The sequence below is a fragment of the Aristolochia californica genome, unplaced genomic scaffold (genome assembly GCF_029961685.1).
Source record: "Aristolochia californica isolate CCGP_79_NKW_82.1479 unplaced genomic scaffold, dmAriCali1.0.hap1 SCAF_2, whole genome shotgun sequence".
Taxonomy (NCBI): Eukaryota; Viridiplantae; Streptophyta; class Magnoliopsida; order Piperales; family Aristolochiaceae; genus Aristolochia; species Aristolochia californica.
The window spans coordinates 7941790-7967475 of record NW_027181881.1 but is presented as its reverse complement, the minus strand read 5'-3'; the positions used below and the strand labels follow the sequence as shown (position 1 = coordinate 7967475).

Here is a 25686-nt window from a genome sequence, read left to right as displayed (position 1 = left end):
AATCGAGTGGACCAGTCTTTCCTATCAAAATGAACCGACTTCTCCAAAATCCGTTTGATCTCCCTATTAGAGATTTCCACTTGACCACAAGTTTGCGGGTGGTACGGAGTGGACACCCGATGAGTGATGGAATATTTCTTCAATAAGGTCTCAAATGCTTTGTCACAAAAATGAGATCCCCCATCACTGATGATCGCTCTCGGGGTACCAAACCGATTAAAGATGTTTTCTTTTAAAAACTTTACCACCACTTTTTGATCATTTGTCTTACATGCAATAGCTTCAATCCATCTAGAGACATATTCAACAACAACAAGGATGTATTGATAGCCGAACGAGACAGGAAAAGGACCCATGAAGTCAATACCCCACACATCAAATAATTCAACAATAAGAATGGGGTTAAGAGGCATCATGTTCTTCCTAGACAAACAACCAGTCCGTTGACATCTATCACACACACAACAAAACTCATGGGCATCTCTAAATAAAGAAGGCCAATAGAAACCACATTGCAAGACTTTAGCCGCGGTCTTTCTAGCACCAAAATGTCCACCACATGCGTGGGAATGATAAAATTCAAGAATGTTGGTAAAGTTTTGCTCATGTACACAACGCCTAATGACTTGGTCAGGACACACCTTGAACAAATAAGGGTCATCCCAAAAAAAGAGTTTGACTTGGGAAAAAAATTTCAACCGATCTTGTTTACTCCAATAATCAGGAATCTTATGAGTTACAAGATAGTTGACTATGTCAGCAAACCAAGGCAACTGGGATACCTGGAGAAGTTGTTCATCAGGGAATGATTCATTTAAAGGAAGGAATCCTTCCTGAGGTGCTACACAGATCCTAGATAGATGATCAGCAACAACATTCTCACAACCCTTCTTATCTCGAATCTCAAGGTCAAATTCTTGCAATTGCAAGATCCATCTAATCAAGCGAGGTTTAGTGTCCTTGATGGATAATAAGTACTTCAAAGCAGAATGATCAGTGAACACTATAACCTTTGACCCTAACAGATATGATCTGAATTTGTTCAAGGCAAACACAACAGCTAGCAACTCCTTCTCAGTGGTAGTATAATTCAATTGAGCATCATGAAGAGTGCGGCTAGCATATTGAATGACACAGGGAATTTTATCCGTCTTTTGTCCCAAAACAGCCCCCAATGCATAATCAGAGGCATCACACATCAACTCAAAAGGCAAAGACCAAATAGGGGGTTGGACAATGGGTGCAGTGGACAAACATTTCTTCTGTGTCTCAAAAGCATAAATACAGGCATCATCAAAGGCAAAAGCAACATCTTGAGCAAGCAAATTCGTCAAAGGATGAGAAATTTTGCTAAAGTCCTTAATGAAGTGCCTATAGAACCCAGCATGGCCAAGGAAAGAACGCACCCCCTTCACAGAAGTAGGTGGTGGTAGATTGGTAATTAGGTCAACCTTAACTTTGTCCACTTCTACACCCCGCTCAGACACTACATGTCCTAAAACAATTCCTTCTTTTACCATGAAGTGGCATTTCTCCCAATTCAAGACTAAATTGGACTTAATGCAACGGGACAATACGAGTGAAAGATTGTGCAGACATGTATCAAAACTAGAGCCAAACACAGAAAATTCATCCATAAAGACCTCTAAAAAGTCACCAATCATGTCAGAAAAGATACTCATGATACACCATTGGAAAGTGGTGGGCGCATTGCATAAACCAAAAGGCATGCGTCTGTAAGCATAGGTGCCAAATGGACACGTGAATGTGGTCTTCTCCTGGCCTTCTGGAGCAATGGGAATTTGATTGTAGCCGGAGTATCCATCCAAGAAGCAATAAAAATTGTGGCCGGTCTAGCACCTGATCAATGAAAGGTAGTGGGAGTGATCCTTCCTAGTGGCGAAATTAAGTTTTCTATAGTCAATGCAGACACGCCACTTGGTGGTAGTTCTTGTGGGAATCAATTCACCACTCTCATTTTTCATTATCGTTATCCCCCCTTTCTTAGGGACAACTTGAATTGGACTCACCCAGGTGCTATCGGAAATAGGGTACATGATTCCTGTCACAAGCAACCTGATGACTTCTTCTCTCACAACCTCCAGCATATGGGGATTTAACCTACGTTGCATCTCATGTGAGGCTTTAGTCCCCTCCTCCAAATGAATACGATGCATGCATATGGAGGGGCTAATCTGTTTTAAGGCATCAAGAGTCCACCCCAATGCCTCTCTGTGTGCTTGTAAAACTTCAGTCAATTGTTCCTCCTGCCCAATACTCAAATCAGAGGAAATAATGACTGGCAATGAGTTCATGGGCCCCAAGAACGCATACTTCAACGTGGGAGGAAGTGGCTTAAGATCTAGCTTGGAATTTTCAAGAGGTTTGTCCAAGTCAAGATGAAGATCCTGTGGATGATCAGTTGTGACAACCTCATAAGCTTCCTCCAATAGAGGTACAGAACTGAGTAAAGAGTCAACCTCTCGGAAATATGTTTCCTCATCAAAATAGTCCATGTCTAAAGATGTTACGCAAGACTCAAAAGATTTAAGAGTGGATTCGTCATCAAGCATAACAGTCTCTATCTTAAATGCAGGACTCAGATCATCAGACTCAAGTGGGTGGTGCCCGGCATTAAATACATTCAATGAGACCTTAAAATTTCCAAAAGACAACTCCAACTCACCACTTTTACAATGAATGATAGCATTAGATGTGGCTAAGAAGGGACATCCTAGGATGACAGGAATTTGGTTGGTCACATTGACTACTGGTTTTGTATCAAGAACAATGAAATCAGACGGGAACAGAAATTTGTCCACTTTTATCAAAACATCTTCAACTATTCCTCGTGGTATCTTGAATGAACGGTCAACTAGTTGAAGTGTGATGGGAGTAAGCTTCAATTCCCCCAAACCTAATTATTGGTACACAAAGAAAGGAAGCAAATTCACACTTGCCCCTAAGTCAAGAAGAGCTCTCTGGATGGTATGTTCACCAATGACACATGAAATTGTGGGACATCCAGGATCTTTAACTTTAGGAGGAGTGTTGTGCTTCAGAATTGAGCTTACATTCTCAGTAAGAAAGACCTTTTTTTTAACATGTTGTTTTCTCTTATGTGTACAAAGGTCTTTCAAAAATCGGGCATAGGCTGGGACTTGCCTAATAGCATCAAGAAGTGGAATGTTAATGTGAACCTTACTAAACAGTTCCTACGTTTCATGCATGCTATCTCCTTTCCTAGGTGGGCCCGATAATCTCTGCGGATAAGGAGCTGATGGGACTTGGTTAGGGATCTGCTTGGCTGTTGGTGGAGAACTTGGAGGTTCTTCACTCAATGATGTGTCCCCATTGTCATCCTTTGACTCCTTAGACTTAGTGGTCCCTACCCCATTGTTCAACTCACGACCACTCCTAAGGGTGGTTATGGCTTTGGCTTGCTCATGGTGGGGTTTGGAACTCAACCCACTCTCATGTGTGCTTTTGGGGTTAGGAGTGGTTTGACTTGGGAGTCTATTTTGTGCTTGTTCACTCATGTGCTGGCCAACTGACTCACTTGCATTTCAAGTTTAGCAATGGAGGACTGTGTATTCTGCATGAATAATTGAAGTGTATCCTCAAGTGAAGGTTTTTGTGGAATCAATGGTTGTTGAGTGAAGTGTGGGCGCGGAGCTTGGGGTTGAGTAAACCCTGGAGGGCCCCCAACCTGTGAGCCCTTGGACCATGAGAAATTTGGGTGCCTAGCCCAACCCGGATTATATGTTTCCGAAAAAGGATCGTTCCGGTTTGGTCTATGAAAATTCTGGACTGCATTCAAGTCCTCAATGAGCTGCGGGTAGGATGAACTAGATGGACACATTTGTGTGGGATGAGATGAACCAGAGCATATGGCACAGACAATAGATGGGTTAGGAGCAGGTGAACTCTTAGACACCATAAGGGCATCAATTTTTCTAGTCAACCCCTCAATCTTGGCCATGAGCATGGGTGTTTCACTAACCTTGTAGAGACCCCCTCTTTTGGATTCGTGGGATCTCCTATCAACATTAAATGACGAAACCCATTGCTGAGATTGATCACTCAACGTTTCAAAGAAGACCCACGCCTCACTAGCACTCTTACCCATCAAACTCCCACCACTCGTTGCATCTACCATGGATCTAACCTGGGGTGTAAGACCTTGATAAAAGTATTGCACTAAATGTCATTTTTCAAACCCATGATGTGGACAGCTACGGATCAAATCCTTCCATTTCTCCCAAGCCTCATAAAAGTGTTCACCCTCCTGCTGCATAAAGTTGGAGATTTCTCTTCTGAGGGTTGTAGTTCTCTGAATGGGAAAGTATATGGATAAAAATTTCGTGACCAATGTGTCCCATGAAGTAATGCTACCCACCTCCAAGGAATTAAGCCAAGACTTGGCCTTATCCTTAAGTGAAAATAGAAAATGTCTTAACCGGATAGAGTCATCTGAGAAATTCTAGAATTTGAAAGTTGCACAAATATCTAAGAATTCCTTGATGTGGTAATAAGGGTCCTCCTTCTCCAACCCATAGAATGTAGGGAGGAGTTGGATCACACCCGGTTTCAACTCATAACTGGCGGCAGTAGTGGGTGGCAATATAATGCAAGAAGGTGATGTGAAGTGGGATGGGATAGAATAATCCCTTAGGGCTCTACGGTCACCTGCTGCAGGTGACTGTAATGGTTCACCCTGATTGGCCATCGTAGCTCCTAACTTGACTTCGGGTGTTTTCCGACAAATATGTTCTACCTCTTCAACAAAGGGAGCTAATGGTCCACCTAGGGAGCGGCGCCCGTGCCTAAAAACACAAAAAGAAAAAAAATGAACAATCAAATTAAGCTAACAAACTCACTACTGAAAATACGAACTAACTAGAAGAAATAAAAATAATTCCATACAAAATCACCAAGATAAAATTATGAAAGCAAATAAAATAAAATAAAATAAAATAAAAATAAATCTAACCTAAGACCATGGAGAACAAAGAAATACACTTAATACGTGCCTCCCCGGCAACGACGCCAAAAACTTGATGTAAAATTTAATTACATCGGCTTTTATACCTCGCAAGCGTACGAATCGTTCATATAATTTAGCGGTGGCAAAATCCTCTCGGGTCTTCCCCTGTTTCGGTCCACGGTGCTTTGTTTCAGTCGATGCTCCCCCTCCCTTTTAATACAATTTGCCCCTTTGTTTTAATACGATTTTCCCTAAAAAATCACATCCATTTCACTAAGGGCATTTTGGTAAATATCTCCTTCTCCACCAAAATTCTCCCGAAATTCCATAATTGAATCCATAAAAAGCATTTCAGGAAGAAATAAACCCTAAAAACAATGAAATATAATTCAGGAGAGAAAAATATGCAATATAGACAGTGATTAATGTCAAATTCAATAAATGCACGTTTCATTTAAAAACTGATAAATAACCACCTATAACACAATTATAATGGTTATTCTATTATAATTAACCTAGTTCTCATGTCAGAATATGGCATCTATCAGCGTGAAAGTTGACCAGAGCAAGATACAAACAGTAACAGATTGGCCGATTCCCACCTCCATCACAACATTAAGGAGATTTTTGGGCCTAGCAGGATATTACAAAAAATTTATCCAATCTTATGGCCAGATAGCAGCACCACTCAACAATCTTCTTAAAAAACATGCCTTCCACTGGTCTTCTTCAACGGAACAAGCCTTTCACCTGTTAAAGGAGGCCTTAGCCTCAGTGCCAATCCTACAATTACCAAATTTTGAGGGAGACTTTGTGGTGGAATGTGATGCATCCGGGGGAGGTATAGGGGCAATGTTACAACAATTGGGACACCCCATTGCTTATTTCAGCCATCAGTGGGGACAACACCACCATAAGTTAGTTGCATATGAGAGGGAATTGATTGGGTTAGCCAAGGTTGTCCAACATTGGCGACCTTATCTCTGGGGACGACCATTTCTCATTCGTACAGATCATTACAGCCTCAAGTATCTTCTTGAACAGCTCCTCACCACATCCCCACAGCAGCATTGGGTAACTAAACTCATGGGCTTCGATTTTACGGTTCACTATAAGCCAGGTAGTTCGAATTTTGGGGTTGATGCTTTATCACGTCGGGATAATTCAGCCACACAAGTTTATGCTATCAGTCACCAACGTTCATTGGTATTAGATTTTATTCGTGAGAAAGTACATCAATATCCGGATCTCATGTCATTATATCAGAATATTCAACAGGGGACAGCAACTCCTCATTGGCGGATTCAGGATCGTCTCATACTCTACAAAAACAGGATCTTTATGCATCATACATCCCCACTTCTTCACACCATCCTGTCCTCTATCCATGATAGCACACATGAGGGTCGACAGAAAACATATTTCCGAATCAGTCTGGACTTTTACTGGAAGGGCATGAAGAGCACAATTGCTGATTATGTAGCTGCTTGTCAGATTTGTCAATGAAACAAGGCCGAATCTTTAAGTCCGACAGCCTACTGCAACCTCTGCAACTACCATCTCAAATCTGGTCCGACATTTCCATGGACTTCATTTCTGGCCTTCCCGTTTCATCAGGTAAATCTGTGATATTCGTTGTCGTTGATCGGTTTTCAAAATATGGTCACTTCATTGCTTTGGCGCATCCATATACTGCTGCTCAGGTCGCTCAATTATTTATGGACAACATTGTTCGATTACATGGAATTCCCTCATCCATTATCAGTGACATGGATGCCATTTTTACCAGTATGTTTTGGAAGGAATTATTCAAATTATAGGGCACCCAATTGGCATTTTCGTCTGCATATCATCCACAAACGGACGAAAAAACAAAGGTCGTCAATCTCACGATTGAAATGTATCTTCGTTGTTTTGTGGGGGACGCACCTAGACGGTGGGTGAAATGGCTTTCTTGGGCAGAATTTTGCTATAACACATCTTACCACACAGCACTGGGAACTACACCTTTCAGGGTCGTTTATGGCAGAGATCCACCACGTCTGTTACCATATGAATCAGGGGCATCCAAAGTCATCACTTTGGGCCAAGCGTTAGCTGAAAGAGACGCTATGCTCACTGAGGTACGTGCTCATCTATAGGAGGCCCAACACTCTATGAAACGCTATTATGATAAGAAGCACTGGGAGGTATCTTATTTCCCTGGAGACTATGTGTGGTTAAAGCTTCAATACTACCGCCAGCTGTCTATGATTGCATCCAAGCGCCATAAGCTATCTCCAAAATATTATGGTCCATTTCAGGTGTTGGACAAAATTGGGCCCGTGGCATACCGCTTGCAGCTACCACAGGAATCAAAGATCCATAATGTATTTCACGTCTCCCAATTGAAGCCCTTCCAGGGTGACTCGCCCCTACTGCACACTCCACTGCCGCCACTACATGAGGGCAGAGTCCTCTCTATTCCAGTTCAAGTGGTAAACGCACGCCACATTTAAGGTGATTGGGAAATTCTCGTCCAATGGGCAGATGCCAACCCCAGCGACACCACATGGGAGCCGTTATCAGCATTTCAACTCTTATATCCTTCCTTCGAGCTTGAGGACAAGCTCTTTCTCCAGGAGGGGGGGTGATGTTATGGACTCTATAGCATCACAAGTTACCAACAGGCGTAGGAATTAATGAATGTGTTTTTCAATTTCCATGTAATTGTTTTTGGTTTGGTTTTGTCTTTGGTTTGGGTTGGTTTAGCATTTATTGGTTTGAACCATTGACCCAAGGAGTCTTTAGTGTTTTGGACGTCCTCAACCCTATTTAAGGGGATGACTGGGCTAATGAGAGATATGAATTGAGTTTACTTTTTCTAGAGTAAATTAGATAAACAGGTCAAGAGCTCCTTCAAGCTCTCTCTCCCGTTTTTCCCCAATTCTCCTTTCCGAAATTCAATCTTCATCATTCCCTCATTCCATCTCAACGTCAAGCAAGGTAATGGAAGGAAGAGAAGAGAGGAGGGTGACAAGATCCATGGCTCATGAGGATCCTAACAGGAAGATGTCTTCCCCTTCCTCTCCTCTCTCCTCTCTTAGAGGAAACTAGGGAAGGAGTCATTGCTTGTCCCCCTATTTCAGTCTAGGAAGGGAGTGGAGACTCCGTCCTTGATTGTAAAAAGAGGGGAAGACGCCTTCCCCTTCCTCTCCTCTCTCCTCTCTCATTTGTACACTCATAGAATGGGAGAGAGGAAGGGGGGGTTTTGTTGGCTATTATGAATTAGGGTATATTTGAAAATATAACTTCCAAGTGGTTATACATGGAATTCATCATCAAAGGCCTTATCTAGAAACCGTCCTATTAAAAATAGGAAGAACTTAAGAATTTATAATTTTTCATACACTTATAATTGATGTTCATTTGACTTTTGTCCTATTTTTATATAATTTTAATGATAAAATAAAAATATTGCACTATTGTAAATGCAATAAAATAAATAGAATTTTCATAAATAGTTTGACTTTAAAAAAAATAACTAGACTTAAATTTAAATACATTAACGTATTTTATTCATTTTATATTTATTTTTATCTCATGTATTTCTAAAACGAAAATAAATTAATATTTGGTATAATTATAAAATTAATTAAAAATAAGAAATAAAATAATATTTTTATTATACATTTATTTTTATTTATTATTTTATTTTATATATTTATTTATTATTTATATTAATTTATAATAAAAATAAGACATTATTATAGACATAAAAAAAGAAATTATATTCTTATAATTAATGTTTCTTTTAAAAAAAAATACCCAAACTCAACCTATGTTTACTTCTTTTAGTAAAAAGATTTTACATCATATACTTAAAGCAATGTGAAGCCACTACAAATGCTCATCCATGTATGAGTATCATATAGTTTAACAGCTTCATCCAAAGTCTACGAAGAAATTTCTCGAGAGCAAATCCTTCACACATACAATAAGAAGTTGCTTTCATCATACGCTAAGAATCCAACACCGGTTATGGGTATGTGTTGTTGGACTAAGTGGTTTCTCAACCTTCCCTTTCTAGATTCCAGATTCTAGAACACTCTTGGTACAATAATTGAAAAATATAATAAGAAAAAAGGAAACTTGCTTTCTCTAGTGATTTCCAAGTCCCCAATCTTTCGATGCATAAGAGATGAGTTGTTGGAGCTTGAAATGCTAGGATGCAAAAATTATTTTTGAGTTGGAAATTATATTCATATATATTCCAACGAAATATAATTACCATATAAAACGTATGCGTAAGAGAGTCAGAAAACCAACGAAAAACAAGAATTAGGAAAGTGGACTAAAGGGAAAAAAGAGAAACTCCCCCTTTTTTTTCCTTTTTTATATATTTTTTTTCTTTTTCCTCCCTTTCTTCTCCATCTTCGTCTTCTTTTCAATCTCAGATCTTTGCCCTCTCTGATACCACATTGATTTTTGGGGCTAACACATAACTACAAGAGATCTCAAGGGAAAGATAAAAGAGGAAGTCTAGCGCTTAGGAGAGAGGAAAGAAAAAACTAAGGGATATAAAGAAAAGGAAAAGAGAGAGAGAGAGAGAGGTGTAAGGACGAATTCGAGCCAAGAGGAAGAGTCTTGAATGTTCTATCACATTCCTTGATGTTGTATTTATAGTTGTAGAGAGTGTTTACAATGACTACAATTCCTTTAGGTTTACATGCTTCAAAAGGAAAAAAGACATAAGAGGAAATACACTAACTTGCATAATTATAATTATATGTCATCTTTATGAAAGTTCTCCTTATTTACTAGCTATGCCACCCCTACACATGTGGGTGTCTTTCAACACAACAATTTTTATTTTTATTTTTTGCTTCTAGAGAAGAAATCTTCTAATATAGCTATAAATACTCCAATTTTTAGCTCTTTGATATGAGAAAAATCATAGTTTTCCTAGCTCCCTCCATTTCTACTTTAATTTCAAGGCCTTCTACTTTTATTTTAAGGCATGATGCTTTTGATGATATTTTCATGGAATCCTATTAGTTTTCATGAATTGCAATCTTTGGTTTACCATTCTCTTTGAAGTCTTAACCATTGATTTTCCATTTTTCTAAATTTCTGCATATTTTTCGAGTTAGTTTTCTCTGACCAAACTTTTAACCAATTGACACTTGGAACTTCTTACAAGTGATCTTTCAGTTGCTCATTTTTATTTGAAAAAGAAAACAAGTTTTTTGCTCACGAGCGTCAGTCCAATTTATAGGATTTGGACTATATTTCACCAAAATCTTAAAACCGCCCTCACAAAAAGCCTAACAGGGATTTACTTCTCTGTACAGTATAACTGCTTTTGTGGCTTGATTTTTCTAATTACTAATCTAATCTTTTTGATTCCTTCAAACTTCAAACTCCAATTTTCTCTTTGTCTTAATTCATTTCTATATTTAAATGCATATTTTTCTTTTCTTTTTATTTTCTATTTTCAAGCTCTGGTGTGAACTTATCTTTCGCACAATACACCTAGTCTTGCTAATTAGCTTTTTGCAATAGACTGAGCTTTGCAATTCTCTGCAATGATGTGAAGTTCAGTTGATTGCAGCTCTTAAGGTTATCTAACCCCTCATGCGGAATTTCATAGTTTGTATTTCTTTTTCTCTTTGTAATTACATTCGATCGTCTCAAAAATGTCAACTTTGTAGATTTCACTCTATGTTAACAATTAATCCCAGGTCCTTGGTCATCATTTGCCTTCTTTACAACCCACAACAATTCTAACCCATGATTGAAACTAAGAGAGAGCAACAAATTAGAGTAATATGTGATTGCAAAAATGAGTGTTTCATCTCTAACAAGCATTCAAAGTCCTACAATAAATGAGTGTTGGTAGAATCAAAGGAATTATTCAGAGATTTACTATACTGTTGTAACATTATTTTAATGTTTTCTTACATTCATGCCTACTTTTTAAAATTTTATTTTCTTAAAATATTACGGGTTTGATATGTTTCTCTAATGTGATGTGCTTAATGCTTGTTTTAAGACAAATGAGTTTGGTAAAATTCATCATATATTATCTTATAGATGTCAAAAGGAAGTACTAAGTGCTACGATGACCATATGAAACATGGACTCCTCATCATGATATGACTATACTTATTATCTTGTGAGAGGAAGTCTATAAAAGATGCAACTTAGGAAATGGCCAATGGAAAAGTGATGCATAGCATAGAGTATTATGAAAATTTTAATATAAAATGAGAAGAGAAAAGACAAAAGGTAATGTTATTAATCATAAAAAAAACATGAAAAATAATATAAAAATGTGACAGCATTGCTATCATCAAGTGGGTAGACTTGAGACAACGGACGTAAACGAATGGAAGTGTCTACACATGTTGAGAAGAGTTTGCTTTGGTAACATATTATTTGTTATGACATACTGCCTGTTAAATTTATGGAAAAGATAAATACTTCATTGACTTCATTAACTTATTATAATCAAAGTACATGAATCTCTATTTATAATAGAGGAAGGTAGTAAAGTCCAATGACAATAAAACTATCTTTGTCCCAATTACACCCAAACTCTTATACTTAAAGATGTCCTAGTATAATTAAATATCTCGATATAGATAAAAGACAAACATAACTCAAACTATAACTCTTCTAGGATGTGACCATAAGATAAAGATGCCTTTGTGAGTCCTTGATCTTCCAACTTATGTGATAAGGATACAAACTTGTGGTAATCATGGTGGGTCCTACTTCTTATGTACTTGGGCCCTTCTTGTGGGCCTTTCTTGGTCGTGTAACCCATCTAATAATATTCTTAGGTATGTGGGCCTTCCTTGGTCGTGTGGGCTTGGGCCTATCTTCCAACACTCCCCCTCGAGCTGGGGGGTGAGAGAATAACATGAACTCCCAGCTTGCTACAAATGATGTATATAATCTTTTTTGTATAAAATAATACATCTTCCAATATGCCTTCGACTTCCAACACTCCCCCTCACGCTGTTGCGACCTTCCATGAGGCCATGCTGGCATAATATAAGTGAGAATAAAAATCACTCCTAGCTGGTAAAACATTGCTCTATACACCAGTCCTAATGCTAGATGTAGGGCACACTTCGTCTTCTGTAGGTAGTGTGTCTATCGGCATTGCTCTGAAGTTTTCACCATCGTGTCCCTCCACAAGACAATGACTCTCTAGTAGTATGAGTAATAAAAGCCATTACAGGAGGGTAGTGGGTTTATTTGTAATGGTGTGCCAATCTGGACACCGACTTTCATGTTATCCCAATCGTGATATTTTTTAGAGTTCAATTAATCATGGTGTCCCAATCCGGGCACCGACTCTCATGGTGTCCCAACCGTGATATTTTTTAGAGTCAAATAAATTATAGTATGAGAAAAGGTACTAAGGCCACCTCTTCTTCAATAATAATGTCTCATCCAAAGAGACATAATAGTAATAATTGTAATGTAACACGACCATCTTCCAACACATAACACGAACCAAAATAATAAACCTTATAGGAGGACCCATTAATAATCATAATCCGATAATAAATATTTTTTCTTAGATGTATAAGCTTCATCTTTTGTGCTCCCCTTTTCTTGAATATTTTGGTCACATAAAACTTATCCACAACATATGGAATAAAATACATCTTCATTGTACTTATTCTACTTCTCCCCCTCATGCTAGGAAGTAATGACAATGATCTCAGCTTGAACCAAATATCATAGATGTAGCCATAAGCCCAAATAACAGAGATGTATAGATAAGTTTTAAAACCAGGGAGAAGTGAGATATTTTCCTGATATATCAACTCAAAAAATGATGCAAAAGAATGAGCTTAATTCGGATTTTTCAATGCAACAAAATACCAACATGACCTTTGATTCTTCTAATGCTAATATATCTTTAAATATAGATCAGATTGTCATGAAGTTTTCTTCATCTGAAACTAAACTTAAATAACTTTCATCTAAGTATACTTCACTTCATAAAATATAATTTAAAAAAGATAAATAATCTGATATATTTCTGTCTCTGTCATCTGGCCCAACTAACTACTATTTCTCCTTTTTTTCTAGAATGACCATTGACTCTTCCAAGATATCTCCTTACAAAAAAATCATATAGAGAATTGGTTGAATAGGTAAGAAAATAGACTTACATATATTTCTTTTTATATATAATTCTCCATATAAAATCTCTTTCTTTACAGCATAAAATACCTCGGAAGTTGAAGTTTTCTGTTGCTGCTCGAACCTCTTTTGTAATCTGACATTTTCTTCTTCAAATATCGATTTATCTTTGTAGATAACTCAGATAAAAAATTGGTTGAATAGGTAAAAGAATAGACTTACATATCTTTCTTCGGATATATATTTATCCATACAAAGTCTAGTTCTTGTTAGCATAAAGTACCTCGGAAGCGGAAGTTTGTTGTTGTTGCTCGAACCTTTTTGAAACCTGACATTTGTTCATTCAAATATTGATATCTCTCTGTAGATAACTCCGATTGGAAAAAATCGTTTTTCTTTAGAAAGTATACTCAAATATCTTTCAGGCAATATATAATTTTCAATATGTAAAGCTCAGAGGTGAAAACGCAAAGAAAACTAATGGGTGTAGGGACAGAAAAAGAAATAAGAACATAGACTTAGGGTTTAGATAAAATAATCACATTAACTCTGTGGGTTGACCAAAACAACTCACAGAACCTACTCTGATACCATGTTGAATTTATGGAAAAGATAAATACTTCATTGACTTCATTAACTTATTATAATCAGAGTACATGAACCTCTATTTATAATAGAGGAAGATAGTAGAGTCCAATTACAATAAAACTACCTTTGTCCCAATTACAGCCAAATTCTTATACTTAAAGATAAATCCTAGTATAATTAAATATCTCAATATAGATAAAAGACAAACATAACTCAAATTACAACTCTTCTAGGACGTAACCATAAGATAAAGATGTCTTTGTAAGTCTTTCTTGATTTTCCAACTTATGTGATAAGGATACAAGTTTGTGGTAATCATGATGGGTCCTACTTTTTATATCCTTGGGCCCATCTTGTGGGTTTTCCTTGGTTATGTAACCTATTTTATAATACTCTTAAGTATGTGAGCATTTCTTGGTCGTGTGGGTTTGAACCTATCTTCCAACACTGCCTAATATACTTCAGATGATATTTTCATTGATTTTATTTTTATACTTTATTTTTTGTAAAAACACAAAGATATAAAGTACTTTAGACATCAAAGTTGATGCAACTACGAAATCCTCTATATTGGAGAGAACTGAGCAATGGGAAGTTTTGCTACTTTGGTTGGAGGAAAAAGTGGAACAAATGAAGCGACATAAGTTAATCAAAGAGAAAGTGGAACAAACAGAAGCAGAAGACAATTTTCTGTATCCTCCATTTCCTCAAAAATTCCAGTCTCCAAAAGTAGATGAAGGCTATCATGGCCCCTTTCCATAAAAGAGAAGAGGGCTGAAAAAAAGCACCGTATTAGGAGAAGAGGTGTTCCTAAAGATACTCTTACCTCCTTTCCTATAACTACTACTTCCAAATAATAATATACACTGTTCATCAGCAGAATGAAGTGGGAAACTATTTCTGACAGCGGTAGCAAGATTCCCTTATTTGTCTATAAGTTAGAATATAATACATCCAATGACGTAACCAATTTACAAATGACAACAAGCAACTTCTCGATAGATCTATTTGCATTAATTTACAAGAGTGATGTCAGAATCACGATGGTTATACATACACCAGAGACAACAAACATGTCTTGTAACAACAATAACTAACCCCAATCAGCATCGAAGAAACCGGCATCTTTCATCTCAGAATAGTATGCATTCTCTAAGTGAAAATCTTCCTCCTATACAACACAATGCAAAAACAACGGTTAGCTGTATTACAATACGTCAAAAATCACTGATTTATTAGTATCTTCACATATTTGTGCGTGAATGAAGAAAATCAAGAAATGCGATTGCACCGTAGAAATAATGATGTCAAAATAATCTTGACTCATATCTGGCTACTGAGACTTGATATGAAAGAAATGCAACGTTGTAAAATGACACTACCACTAGTCCAGTAACAAGTTTCATACATCTCTCATTACCTTTATTTAGAGAAATAAAGATATCGAAACCTAAATTCCTAGCTACCAGACCAGTTGGACCACAGAGACAAAAATTAAACAAGAACATGGTTTACCAAGTTAAAGAAGCAGACCTGGAAAAAATCTGCCAAGAACGTTATGTATATGAAGGGAAGATAAAAGGCATGATAGCATATCACAGTTACATTATACAACCTGAAAAGAAGAAGAAAAAATGAGAAACACCAGCTTTAAAAAGTTTCCAGAAGTTGGTGCTACTATATGTAACAGTAATTCCAGTACCAGAACCCAAAATCAGCTCCATTTTGCATGAGCAAACATGCAAATAAGGCTACTGCATTGAATGTGAACATCATAGAGATGTACTTGTAAAACGCAGGTCTTGCTGCAAAAAATGAAGAAGCATTACGGCAAACAAAATTATAAGTATATAAAGTTGTGTGACTAGAAAGGAAAATAGATATATAGAGAGAGGACAGCCAAATTCAAAAGCAAAATGAGAGAACAATTACCTGGCAACCTCTCTCGCCATTTAGAGTGGTGCATTAGCAAAATGATGCCATAGGTTGCAGTAAGTAACAGCTTGTGGACAATCCACAAGCCCCACTTCACCAGACTTGTCTTTTCATTGCTATCTATGAACAAATCTACCCCAAAACCAAACACATAGATTGTCTGTTCATTAAGCCAAGGAAATAATTTCAGAAGATGAAATTGTCAGTTACCCGCAAGCAAAACATATTTATTTTAAAACCTATCTCAAAGATGCCCATCGTATCAGATAATACATTTGTTACTCAAATATTTTATGATCCACTTTCTCAATATGCAGCATATGTTGCTTCATGATGTCAAAGTGCACAGTTCAGCACACAAAATCTACTACTAGAAAATAGAAAGCACATCATCGCCACAAATTATATATTCCCTAGTTATCATATGAATTTGTTAATATACAAATACACAAACACGCAAAACTCAAAAGCCTGAGAGCTCAAGGAGAACAGTCATGGATAACTATAGTTCCCAAAGGCACAAGCAGGACCAAAAGAAGTAATTAAATACGACATATCTAAACATTAAAAAAGAAAAAACTGTTGAGAGTTGCACGGGATTGAATGTCGGGTAGACCCCTCGCTCTAACAGCAAATCATAGCAGAAAAGCGGCCAAGGGAACCCCATGAGCTAATTTGCGCCTATCACACAAACTTGTGTGCCACGAATAATAACCTCTCCCGTGGAATACCACGCCACCCCATTACTCAAGGAGGAAGCGCTCGGCCTAAGGCGCATTAAAAAGAAGTGGTAAAATTACTTCTTACAAAAGCAAGAAAAAATGGGCATGATTCCATAAGCAGACCCTGGACTCACACTCTAAAATGTGAAGGAAGTTTTATCAAGGACTTGCATTTAAAAAGTTAAGGCATTTCCACCTGGACTCATGGTTTAAATGTGAGGAAGCAGTTCCATAAATACGGGAATGAACTCCAAGTGTGCTCATGCCAATACAGGATTCCAGGCTGGGTAAGGAATTCAAGGACAGAGTTGTCAATTTAGCAGATGGTTATGAATTTGTTGAAAAAAGTGACAGCTTGCTATTGCCACATCTAAAAATAAAAACTAAAAAAGAGAAAAAAAAGGAACCGAAAAGTAGAAATATGTAAAGCATGGAGATAAACGTCAATTATTCTAAAGGAAGAGAAAGGTTGTAGGATCTACCATATTTGAGATGTCTCAACACTACTACAAGAAAATTGTTTTAACCAGGCTCAACATCATCTAAAGAGACAAATACCTTCTTTAGCTATAAGAGAGGAAAAAAAAGTGTAATATATTCGAAGTATCCCACCAATGGGAGCTTCACTTGTCAAATAAAAACTGCATACATTTTTTGCATATTGATTACACATGCACACCACACCCAACGCCTGGTGAAACTTGAACCAATGATCCACTAGAAACGCTCCCTTGCTACCACTGATCCAAAGGTCATACATGACTAGAGAACAGGCTTGAAGAATTACACTTGCTTTCAACTAGAAGAATTATGTATAATCACTGTACTGAATTTCTTCATACAGCCAGGAATTAGTGCTCACAAGATATATATTGCAAACAAGGAAAAAAAATAATAAGTACAATAATAACTACCTTAAGAAATATATCTACACCAACAATGATGCCCGAGATGACAAATGTACGGGTTAGAGTCTCCAGCCCACTTGTGTGGTTGTTGCCCTGAAGTAAAAATGCCACCAAGCTGACCTCCAAAAACAACATTCCAGACGTTGTCAGCAGTGAGAGAATATTCCAAGAGAACTCCTTTCCAGGTGTACATTGCCATGCCTGTTTTCATCTTAAGTAGTAAGTAACTAGCTTCAATGCAAAAACAGATATAAAGATAGATAATTTTGGCAAACTAGAAGGAAAAGAAACATCAGGCCTAGAAAGCAAAAGAAGAAACACAAGAAAATAAAAAGCAAACCTAGCCTTACAGATGGGAATCATTACCAGCAAGGATGCTATAAACTAAAACAAATCATCACACACATATACCAGAAGTAGAGCTGAAACTAAATTGAAAGAAATTTCCAAACGTTATACTGCTCAAAAAGTTCCAAAAAGACAAACCAGTAGGTACATGAAGCATTTTACAATAAACACAAAAAAAAAATCCTCAACGAAAAGACCCCAATCCTTTTTCTATTAACTGGTTGCTTAAAGTAAACATTTCCACAACAAATGTAATCAATGAATTTGAGATCAAAATGGAAGATCCAGGAGGAATCAAATGCAACAACAAGTACCCATAAAAAGAAAATAGGGGCTCTCACATAGAGACGAGAGCCTTACCTTCATTCATAGAATATCCAAAAACGCTTTTAATTTTGAACATTCCAGGAATAAACCAATTTATTTTAAATTACATCCTAGCAATGGCTTCCCAAACTCCTAATTCGAAATGAAACATGATTCATTATAAACTTAATATACTTGCAATTCACCTGAAATAAACCAATTTATTTTAAATTACATCCTAGCAATGGCTTCCCAAACTGCTCATTCGAAATAAAACATGATTCCTTATAAATTTAATATACTTGCAATTCACCTGAAATAACGAACTCTAGGCCTTCACAGTTTTCGAATTTGTATTTTCCAAAAAAAGCAGCATAGCACATTTTGATTCAATTACGAAAAATAAAGACAGAGATACGCAAGGAAGGATAGTAAAGTCTTCCAAAACACATCATTATTCAACAAAAAAAAAAGGAATCTAATACACAAAACGTTCATGTTCAATAAGCATCCGATGCAGATCCAACCAGTCTAATGGAAGAAAAAAAAAAATCTTACCTGCAGAATGCACCACACGAAATTTAGAACGCTAACAAGCCAGAGGAGCCCATAATAGGCGATCATAATATATGACCGGCCATAAGAAAGCTTCCAGTAGCTTTTTCTCGATTGATAAAGCAAAAACACAAGAAAAATTGCCGTAGGAACTGTCAGAGCTATGTTATACCACACTCCATGGCAAACGGAAATCCAACCAGAAAGTTTAAAGTCCGACACAGCAAGGATCGGAAGAGGAGCCTCCGCAACCTCCACAATTTCCCTCATCTGCTATCATTCATGGATGAACGCACCATCTCAACCCTAAGTTGAGGCTGAGAGCCGGCACCTCTGAATCTGCAGTGGAAATTTTAAGACCCTTCAACCGACAACCACTGCACAAATGATGAAACAAGGAGGAGTTAGATTTCGTGCATCTTTAACCCTAACCCTAGCTTTTGGTGCCTATATATAAAAAGTTTCTGCCGTTAAGGCACGGAGAAAATTCGAAAAGACTAAAATGTCCTTGAAGTCCTTGCTTTTGTACTTGTCGTTACATGTTTTCACTTGTTTTTTGTAAGTGCAATTGTTTTAACTTTTAAATTATTTAAAATATTATTATCTTACAACTTTATCATATTAATTCATCTATATAACAATAAAGAAAATTTTGTTAAATTTCCAATATAGATATTTTTAAATTCTATTAATTAAAAATTCTATTATAATTTTAAAATTTATTAACTTAATAAGAGTGTTTATTTAGTAAAGTTAAATATATTTTAAATGATTTAAATATTATAATTATTCAATTATTAAGATAACTGAGTGTGTTAATTTAGATTAAGCTGAGTTAAATAAATTAACTTAGTTACTAAAGTCTAAAAAAGCTAAAATATACCTAATGTAATTACTAACTTATTACAATAATTATTACATAATAATATATTTTTATAGTTATTGTGATAATTTTATTATATAATAAATGTACGGTAATAAAAATATCATTATCTTTATTTAATTTATTATTTAAATGATTTAAATTATTAATATATCATAATTTAATTATTTATTGAAATTTTTATATAAATTATAGAATCTAAAATTTAGAATTATATTATGATATTTTAATCATTTAAGTTAATTTTATTTTCAATAATTAAAATAAAATTTCATCTTAAATTTAAAATAATATAAGTAAAAATTTAACCGAATTTTTTAAATAATTAAAATTTCATATATTAATTATGAATTTATTATTTTATTATTAAAATAGTTTTACCATTATAAAAAAAAGGCCTAAATTTAATTTTTCATATTTTTCTTCTCTCTCTAGAATTCTATTTTAATTATTGGATAACTGAATTCAATTTTCTTTGTTATTGAAAATGTAGAAACTTTTGGAAAATAGTCTTTCACAATTAACTTCAAACATGCTAACTCAAGAATCAATGTTGATTTAGAATTAAATTCCATTTTCAAGACAATTCCAAACACCCTAACCCCCTAGAGTATATAACCAAAGTAGCAAAATTAAAAAAAAAAATGGTCCTAGTTGATATATTTTAACTCTAGAGGATGATAAATGTCATCGAGAATGTGATATAGCCAAAAAATAGAGGACAATATCTCATATAGGCACCTAGGGCATTGGTTTCCATGTACGTGTCGCACGTGAAATTGGGGGGGATCATAGTGATCCTCTAGTGGCAATGTATGAGGAGATGCTTCATTTGCTAATGTGGTATTGTTGTGGGTTACATAAACTTATGATAAAGTAAGATTACCATCAACTAATACCATGAGGAATTAGAGGCCTTGTATCAACCACAACAAAATATGGAGAGCTTCCAATTGAGTGAAGTTATGTGCACATATGTACATGAGCCTGTTGTTAGCTCTGATCAATGAAAATTAAAGAAGTAAATCCCCATAGAAATTAAGTTTGGCAAAAAAAAAATCTTGTAGTAATCTTTGATTACTGGTTTTGTTACAAACTTATTTGATTATGAACGATAAACGAGCTCTGACTCCTCGTATAGCCAATTGAGGTAACTACTCACCTCAATTACCCAAGGTTCACTAAGCCTCAACAAACAGCCCACCGGCCTCTTACAAATCAAAGAGAAAAGAAAAAATATAAAAAAATTAGAAGCTAAATGGAGTTATGATTTTTCATTCCCAAAACCACTACTGGAATCCTTCTTGCATGTGGACAAACTCGACGTATTTCAATATTTGGAGCATGGGAATGGTTTTTGCAAGTTTTGACATGATCTTTTTTTAACAACTCAAAAAGTTTTGGCTCTTAGGAAGTTGATTGATCATCAGTATTCATTCCTAATTAAAAATTGAACCACATGGGGTATATAGAATTTTATATGTATTAGTTGTTTTTGGACCATTGGAAAGTTGAATAAAATATACCTAACATCAAGTTAGTTTAAGGTGCCTGAATCAAGCAAAAATAGGCTAAAATAAGCTCCCCACAAAAATTTCAATTGACTTAAGGGAAGCTTGACTCAACTCACGACTCAATCAAGTCGATTTAATGCCTTCCTCGAATCAACTTGTGATCCACTTGAGACCAATGTGTAGAAAAGATTGCCAACTTGAGTTGACTCAAGGGCAAAATTTTGCAATTTGATTGTTTGCTTTTGACATGCCATTTTCATTCTAACTCGATTTTGATGACTCTAGTCTATGTGCTTCACTTGTTTTGTATTACAAAATTCAATTAATATATGTAAAGATGGGCCAAATATCGACTATTAAAGATGGGTGAAAGAACAATAAATGTATACTTCTATGTGAGCCTAGTAAGATTGAGTTGTAATTAGGAGTCTTTAGAGATTCAATTATGTCCAACAAAAAAGTTCCAGATGAAGTTAAAGGCTAGCAAAGAAAAGGAGACAAGTGGTGCCCAAGAGGAACGACATAATCATCCAAAAATGCCTAGAAAAATTGTGCCAAAACTTTTGAAGTAAAATATTCAAAGATGACTCAAAGAGGGGTACCAACTCACCTAGGGACAAAATTATATAATAGACTTCCCTAAAAGGGCACCAACTCAGAGGAAACGTCTATAGAGGAAAAATAGTTTTAGTCTCTAGTCTATAAAAACATGAGCTTTATAAGCCTTGTAATCATCAAATTCAATCAATTCAATATAACTCTCTTTAACTTAGTTCAATTTAAATGTCTTGATCGATGATTTAAATATCTCTAGGAGGCAAGCCCACGATCAAAGGGTGACTATCTCTCTCGGTAGGTTCTACCTCTGGCAAAGGTAAGCCACTTTAGTTTTCTTTAATTTTGTCTTAGTTTTTCTTTAGTGTTGTTGAGTGTCTTGTGATTATATAAATTTGGTATTAGTATTCTTAATGAGTTCTTGTGTGGCAAGTGTTCTGATTAAGTGAAAACTGTGTATACTAGTTTATCTCAGTCCTCACAAGATTATTCAAGTGTTTTGTGTTTTAGTATCCATCTTTGTCTAGTACATTAGTGTGACTTACGCGAGTGAAGCTTATCTAGGAGAATTGCATGCTAATGAAGTGTTTCTCATAGTAAGTCTCTTGAAATTATCACTAAGTATATTAAGTGTTTAGAGTCCTTAAATCATCTGATCATCTAACAATACCCAAAAAGAGTGTCCTAATCTATCTCTAATAGCCTCCACAAGTTGAGTCTAAATTACGCAAATATCTATTGTAGGAATCATTGCAACATTTCTACTCTAGTTCGTCCTTATTTAAACATAAACTCTCTTTCCCATTCTATCCAAGAATCCCAAAATATCCTAGAAAGAGTCCACGAGTCCTAAGTCTAGTGTCCTAGAGAGTGATCAAAATTAGGACAGTTTCTTTAGTTGAGAAGTTAGCAACCTCTCACTTAAGTAACTTCCATATTTGATTCTGTTTCTAAGTTTCCCTAATATTTTGGAGTCCACATGAGAGTCTTCTTTCCAAGTCTCAAGAGAACTCGTCACGTTCTCAAATTCATGTGTCCTTGAACCCCAACTCAAGACTTTCCAATGCTTGGTTTTCTAGTTGACGCTAAGTTAGAGAAAGAGTTATTTCTTCCATATTCCCTTCCCAAGCATGACAAGAGCCAAACCAAACCCTGTAGATATCTCCTTCCACATTATTAGAGTTCCAACAGTCTATATAAGTCTTTCTTTCCATGTCATAGACTCAACAAAATCATAAAAACCCTAAAAAGACTTGTTAAAGCACTAACAACCAAATGGTTACTTCGCATACTTCCACGTCCTAGAAATCCACAAAATCTGTATTGTTATCTCACTAACTTATCCATCTAATCAACGATATCCCTAGTTTCTCAATCTAGGTCCTTGATCTCAAGTTATAAGTGTTAGAAGTTAGAAACCTGAATTCTACAGTTCTACGCAATTTAGGTTTGTCCGAGATATTTTCAACAAAAATATTTTGAAAATCTTTCATGCAACAATTCCATTAGGTAACTCAGATTAAAATATATCCTTGTTAAGCATTGTGTGCAAGTGGGAATGTAACAAGTTGTTTACAAAACTTAGAGAATAAGCTTAATAAGATTCTAAGTGGGAATGTAACAAGTTGTTTACATTCTTCCAACTTTAAACTTTAAATATGTTGAAGAGAAAATATGGAAGAGTTGTAGATGATTCTCACAGTAAGAAGTTTCACAAAGCAAGAAATTGTATGGTGGAGTCTTACAACAGTCTCACAGAAGGAGGTCTCACAGAGTCTCATTTAAAGGTGTTTTAGTTATGCTAGTCTTCAATTTATTTTTAGTTATTAAATTGTTCTAGAACTTATCTTTTAGTGTTTAACTTTGGATGTAGCTGGGATAAGGGTAGTTTAATTGTAATTAGATTATACTTGTTTCATCTATAAAAAATGGAGGCTCATTGTACTCAAATTACATAAAGTCAGTAAAGTTTTTTTCTTTTCCATAAATTCAACATAGTATCATAATGGATTTTGTGAGTTGACTCGGTCAACCCACGGTGATAATGTGATCATTTTCTTATCAATCATTTCTAGTCATTTAGGTTCATATTCTATCTTTTTTTCTTTCTTTTTAGTCCAACTATTTGTTGTTTTCTTGGATTTTGCACCTCCATAATGAACTTTTCATATTGAAAATTTTATATTTACATAAATCTCTTCAAGTCTAATATCCAACATAAAAAAATTTTAAAATTATATTTTTCTATATAGGTTAGACTGCAAGAGAGATTCAAGCAGCAAGAGAAAGTTTCAAATTTTGAGCCATTTTATACCATCAAGAACTTGAGTTTATATGGCGAGTTATACATCAAAATAAATATATATAATTTTATTTTTCTTACCTATCCAACCAAATTCTAAATCTGAGTTTTCTAAAGGGAGATATCGATCTCGGAAGAGTCAATAGTCATGCTGGCCAAAGAAGAAAGAGTACTTAGTTCGGCCAGATTAAAGAGTCCAAAATAAATTAGATTATTTCTCTCAAAATCAGTATATTTTATGATAAAAAATTAAACTTAGATGAAAGGTATTGAAGTTTAGTTTCAGAAGGAGTATATTTCATGTCAATCTAATGTTTATTTAAGGAGATATCTGCATTGGTGTAGACAAGGGTCAAGCTATAGAACGAAGAAAATCAATAGGTTATAAAAGATTCAAGAACAAATTTCTTATGTCAAATTAGGTACCAATTTAAAGTTCTTTGAGTATAGTTTCTTGATAATAAATCGTTAGAGATTCTGAGCTATGTTTTTGGATATATCAATATTAGAAGTCCCAAAGGTCAGTTATGCCAAAAATCTCTCCTTTTTCCTATTTTATCTCTTATCATCTCTTCATAAATTGATGTAAATTGAGTTTTCTTTTCTCGTAAAATCTGAGTTTTTAGCAGTTTTCCAATCAAACATCTATTTTTCAATAAAACTAGAGAGAGAAAAGGCATTGTAAGAACTTGCACACCCCACCATCTGACCGGACTTAAAAAATGGGAAGAAGCAGTTTATGAACGTCATTTGAATAGACCATAGATGTTATCTAGCTCATTAAAAAAGTTCTTGTAAGTGAAACTTCAAATATTCGATTCTGCCACCATAGGTCAGCAAAATCTGGAATTAACCTACAATCATCATTAGCAACTCAAATATTGATTTTTACGATCTTTCCATGATTTTTAGAATTTAATTTAGCTGATTTTCTTTTCTAAATGACAAAGTGACATATTCTAGGGGAAAGGGTTCTTAAATGGCTAGTTTTAAAACTGCTTGATTACACCTATTTAAATTATTCATTGCTATGCACTATTCACCAAACCTATTCTAGTGAAAAATTAAGCTTCCTCTACTTTATTTGTGCTTTGTGACGTTTAAATTATTTAAGAGGCACCAAAACAAAGTAATCTTTTGAAAGAGCGAAATAATCGACCCTATGATTCTAAAATTCAGTTATACTTGGGATTTTTTATGTTGAACTTAACTGAGTCTATTTTGAAATTGATAGATTTGAGTTTATTATTTTTTTGGTTGCAAGTCTATCATATTTTATGTTAGTTTTGGGCCATCCACAATTTTTTAAACTCTAACTATTGAGTTTTTCAAATCTCATTGAGTACATAATTAAAATAATTCATTTGAGATTAAGTTGAGCTACTAATCATTGTGACAAAATCACCTAGGATTGGGTGTACTTTTAATGTGCTTTATCAGGGTAATATCTGCCTTAATTAAGGACCTTGAGCTTAACTATAAAACAAGTAATCTTTGTTATGTTATAGATCAATTGAGACTTGGATAAGTTGATTGATAGCTACTACTGAATAACTCCTTAAAAGGTCTAGATATTTGTACCTAGTTGTTGTTAACCATGTCCCAAGTGTTAGGCAAGTGTTATAATTTTGACCCCTTGGATCTACTATTGTAGATGTCTTTAGGCTGTTAATTAGTGGATTTAACTATTAGGTACAAGCACCTTGAGAGTGTACATCTCGTTTTGATATTGGGTTGTGAAACACTTTAGATATGTTGTATTTATTGTGATAATCTACCCATTGCATGATTTTCTAGTCGTATTGAGCTTATAGGTTTGTTAAAGATAGTTATGTAATGAGCTTCTACTTAGTTTTTTTTTTCTTTTTTTTTATTGTTATTAAGTGGTTAACTTTTGTTTCTCTAAATAGTCGAAGGCTAGAATTATCATTACGT

At 35.4% G+C, this 25686-nt stretch overlaps 1 protein-coding gene and 1 non-coding gene across 2 annotated transcripts; one reads left to right on the top strand and one right to left on the bottom strand.

The window, feature by feature from the left end:
• Positions 1 to 4217: 4217 nt before the first annotated feature.
• LOC137957409 (small nucleolar RNA R71) lies at positions 4218 to 4324 on the top strand. Its single transcript, XR_011113376.1, has one exon. It is a non-coding gene; the product is annotated as a small nucleolar RNA R71 (small nucleolar RNA).
• Positions 4325 to 14553: 10229 nt separating this feature from the next.
• LOC137955957 (protein CANDIDATE G-PROTEIN COUPLED RECEPTOR 2-like) lies at positions 14554 to 18905 on the bottom strand. Its single transcript, XM_068803197.1, has 6 exons — positions 18501 to 18905; positions 17295 to 17489; positions 15656 to 15818; positions 15426 to 15528; positions 15257 to 15338; positions 14554 to 14894 (listed from the first exon to the last, which is right to left on the bottom strand). Exons 1-6 carry the CDS (start codon positions 18765 to 18767, stop codon positions 14817 to 14819), a joined length of 888 nt encoding a protein of 295 aa, XP_068659298.1. The 5' UTR covers positions 18768 to 18905; the 3' UTR covers positions 14554 to 14816.
• Between the last annotated feature and the right edge of the window lie 6781 nt (positions 18906 to 25686).

Coding starts and splice junctions, on each gene's coding strand:
- LOC137955957 (XM_068803197.1), bottom strand. CDS start 18,767: ATGAGGGAAATTGTGGAGGTTGCGGAGGCTCCTCTTCCGATCCTTGCT. Junction 17,490..18,500: donor TCGTGTGGTGCATTCTGCAG/GTAAGATTTTTT, acceptor AGATGAAAACAG/GCATGGCAATGTACACCTGG. Junction 15,819..17,294: donor GTGTAGATATATTTCTTAAG/GTAGTTATTATT, acceptor CTTAATGAACAG/ACAATCTATGTGTTTGGTTT.